Source organism: Neopelma chrysocephalum, unplaced genomic scaffold (genome assembly GCF_003984885.1).
Source record: "Neopelma chrysocephalum unplaced genomic scaffold, ASM398488v2 Primary Assembly neopelma1_96148, whole genome shotgun sequence".
Classification (NCBI taxonomy): domain Eukaryota; kingdom Metazoa; phylum Chordata; class Aves; order Passeriformes; family Pipridae; genus Neopelma; species Neopelma chrysocephalum.
In genome coordinates this window covers 1-2,782 of record NW_020924797.1, presented here as the reverse complement: position 1 = coordinate 2,782, position 2,782 = coordinate 1, and the positions used below count along the sequence as shown (strand labels likewise).

At 54.6% G+C, this 2,782-nt stretch overlaps 1 protein-coding gene across 1 annotated transcript; it reads left to right on the top strand.

The window, feature by feature from the left end:
- Window positions 1–1,555: 1,555 nt before the first annotated feature.
- On the top strand, window positions 1,556–2,777 carry LOC113981129 (C-type lectin domain family 2 member D-like; the record flags this gene model as incomplete). The annotated part of the gene is made up of 4 exons (XM_027708367.1): window positions 1,556–1,741; window positions 2,090–2,200; window positions 2,304–2,485; window positions 2,727–2,777. Coding segments are annotated over exons 1-4 (432 nt in total), but the record flags the coding sequence as incomplete, so codon positions are not given.
- Window positions 2,778–2,782: the final 5 nt, after the last annotated feature.

Sequence of the window (2,782 nt, the reverse complement as noted above, 5' to 3'; positions counted from 1 at the left end):
TTTGTTGAAGTTGCACAGTCGACATTTGTGAGGCAGAAGTGCCGGGTCCTGCAACGAGGCTGGGGAAGGGACTGGAGCACAGGTCCTGTGAGGAGAGGCTGAGGGAGCTGGGGCTGTTCAGCCTGGAGAAGAGGAGGCTCAGGGGAGACCTCCTCACTCTCTGCAACTCCCTGACAGGAGGGGGGAGCCAGGGGGGGGTTGGTCTCTTTTCCCAGGCAACTCTCAGCAAGACAAGAGGGCTCAGGGTCCTAAGCTGTGCCAGGGGAGTTTTAGGTTGGATATTAGGAAGAAATTCTTTCCAGAGAGGGTGATCAGCCATTGGAATGGGCTGCCCAGGGAAGTGGTGGATTCTCCGTCCCTGGAGGTGTTTAAGCACAGACTGGATGTGGCATCAGTGCCATGGGCTGGGAACAACGGCGGGGTTGGATCAAGGGTTGGACTGGATGATCTCGGAGGTCCCTTCCAACCCAATTCTCTGATTCTATAAAAGCAGGACTGTATTTTTGGCTTGAAATGAGGGAGCTCAGCTTGTGCACAGGGGCTTCTGTCATCTGAAACTGTCTTTTACCTACAATTCTGAAATAGGAAATTCTTCACCAGTCATGTGCTTCCCATCCCCCTCTGGTTTCAGGCTCAGACCCAGCTCAGAACTTGGACAAGATGTGGGCTTTATCCTGTTGAATTCTGCAGGAACAACACTCCCTTCCTGCCTGTCCTGTGTTTGTTTCTGACTTATCCTGTGTTTGTTTGTTTCTCCTCCCAATTTAACCCTCCCACTGCTCTGGAAATGCTGCATCTGAACACTCCTTGAGTTTCCTCCTACAAATCCCCTCTGAGGGAGTTGCTTTTGCTTTTCTCACATCTGTTTGCCCACAATCAAACCTTTGCAGCTTTCAGAGCTCACTTTGGCAATGAAACATCGCTGTTTTATCAGGACATGTTCCTGACGAGCTTCTGTTGGTCCATTTGGTGCTGGAAATAACTTACACAAGACCCAAGAGGACCAAAAGCTGCTGCTGCCCCTGTTGGTTTGGGGTGCAGGGAACCAGGTCGTGCTGGTGCAACAGTGGGCATGGGGGGAGGAACCAGAGCAGGGATTCCTGTAAGCAAAACAAGCTCAACACAGAAACCCCGAGCAGAACAGGTGCTGTGATCTGTCACAACCTACTTTCCACCCTGTGTGTTTTTGCAAAAGGGCCCCAAAGCACAAACTCTGCTCCGAGCCCTCGGTGCCTTTTCCCCCCCTGAGCCCTGAACAGGCTCCTGTCCCCTGCAAACCTGTGAGCTCTCAATGACTTATTTATTTAATAGTTCAAGTGCCTTTAAACTTGTCTTTTTCTTTCCTTTCTGCTCAATTTGTTGTTTTTTTTTTTTCCTCTTTAGTCTTTGTCCCTCCCTTCCATTCCCTCTCTTATCTTTTCCCCTCCCCTTCCTCTGTCCTTTGTGCTGCCTCCTGTTCCGGAGGCGTGTTCAGAAAAAGTCATAGCAGGGTGCCCTTGGCACCAGTGCCAACCCCACAAGGTCTGTCCTGGCTCTCTGGGCTGTGGCCCAGGAGGGTCTCAGCTCCCTGCAGGTCCCCTCAGCCTCTCCTCTCCTTCCACCCCACAGAGCCCAGGGAACGTCAGCCCCGGGCCTTGAGGCTTCTTGGCCACGATGGGGAAGGGAACCCAAAAGCCAAATTCTTCAGATCAAGAGGAACCCCTGAACACCTGCAGTGATCCAGAGGAACAGTCCAAATGTGGTAATGCTGGGAAAACCAAACACTCTGGGGGAGAGCAGGGGGTGAGAAGAGCATCTCGCTCCAGGGGGGCACCAGTGGGATGGGGATGGAGCCTTTGGGTGGGTGTGGAGCAGCCCGGGCACTGAATTCCACACTGTGGAATTCACCTCTGGAGGCTGAAGATCCGTCTCCAGGCCCTCAAACACACGATGGTGGCTCTGAAGGATCCCCCTCAGCTCTCCTGAGCCCCCAGAGGGGTCTCTGGATGGGCCTGGGTGGGGCTCGGGGTGGACTGAGGGTCCAGCCCAGGAGGGCAAAGCAGAGGGGAGAGGAGCCAGGACATCCTCACCCTGCTCTTTCCTGCCCCAGGGTCCTACAGAACCAAGTTAGACTGGAAAACATTCCCCAAGGAGCGTGTTTTCCTCGCTCTGAGTGTGTTCCTGGGGATCCTCAGCTTGAGCCTGGCTGGAGCAGTGACTGGTGAGTCCCACCCAGGCACCCCCACGGGGAGGATCCAGAATCAATCCCATTTTCCTGCTTTTCAGGGCTGCCCAGGTGTCTCACTCAGCTTTCTGTGTTTCAGTTCTCAGTGCGAGACCTCGGATCCCTGAGCCCGAATTCTCCCACGTGTGCCCAGACACCTGGCCTGGTTTCCAAGGAAAATGTTATTATTTTTCCAAGGCTGAGGGCAATTGGAGCACGGGCCGGGAAAGGTGTGAGGCCCTGGGAGCTTCACTGGCCACCATAAGCACCGGGGATGAACTGGTGAGGACTGGGATGAACTGGTAAGGACTGGGCTGGAGCCTCTGCAGCAGCACCGGGGTGGGAAACACGGGGAAACCAAGAGGATCAAACCAACCCCAAACCCCTCCAGCCTGGCCCCAAACTGCTCCCAGGGCTGGAGCACCTTGGGAAAAGCCCCATGTCTGGCTGGGGGTGGGCACAGGAGGGAAAGAGGAGGTGGGGAAGGCAAGAGTGGCCAACCAAACATTTCTTTGCTTTCCAGAACTTCCTTCTGCGCCACAAAGGCGAAGCAAACCACTGGATCGGGCTGGAAAAGAG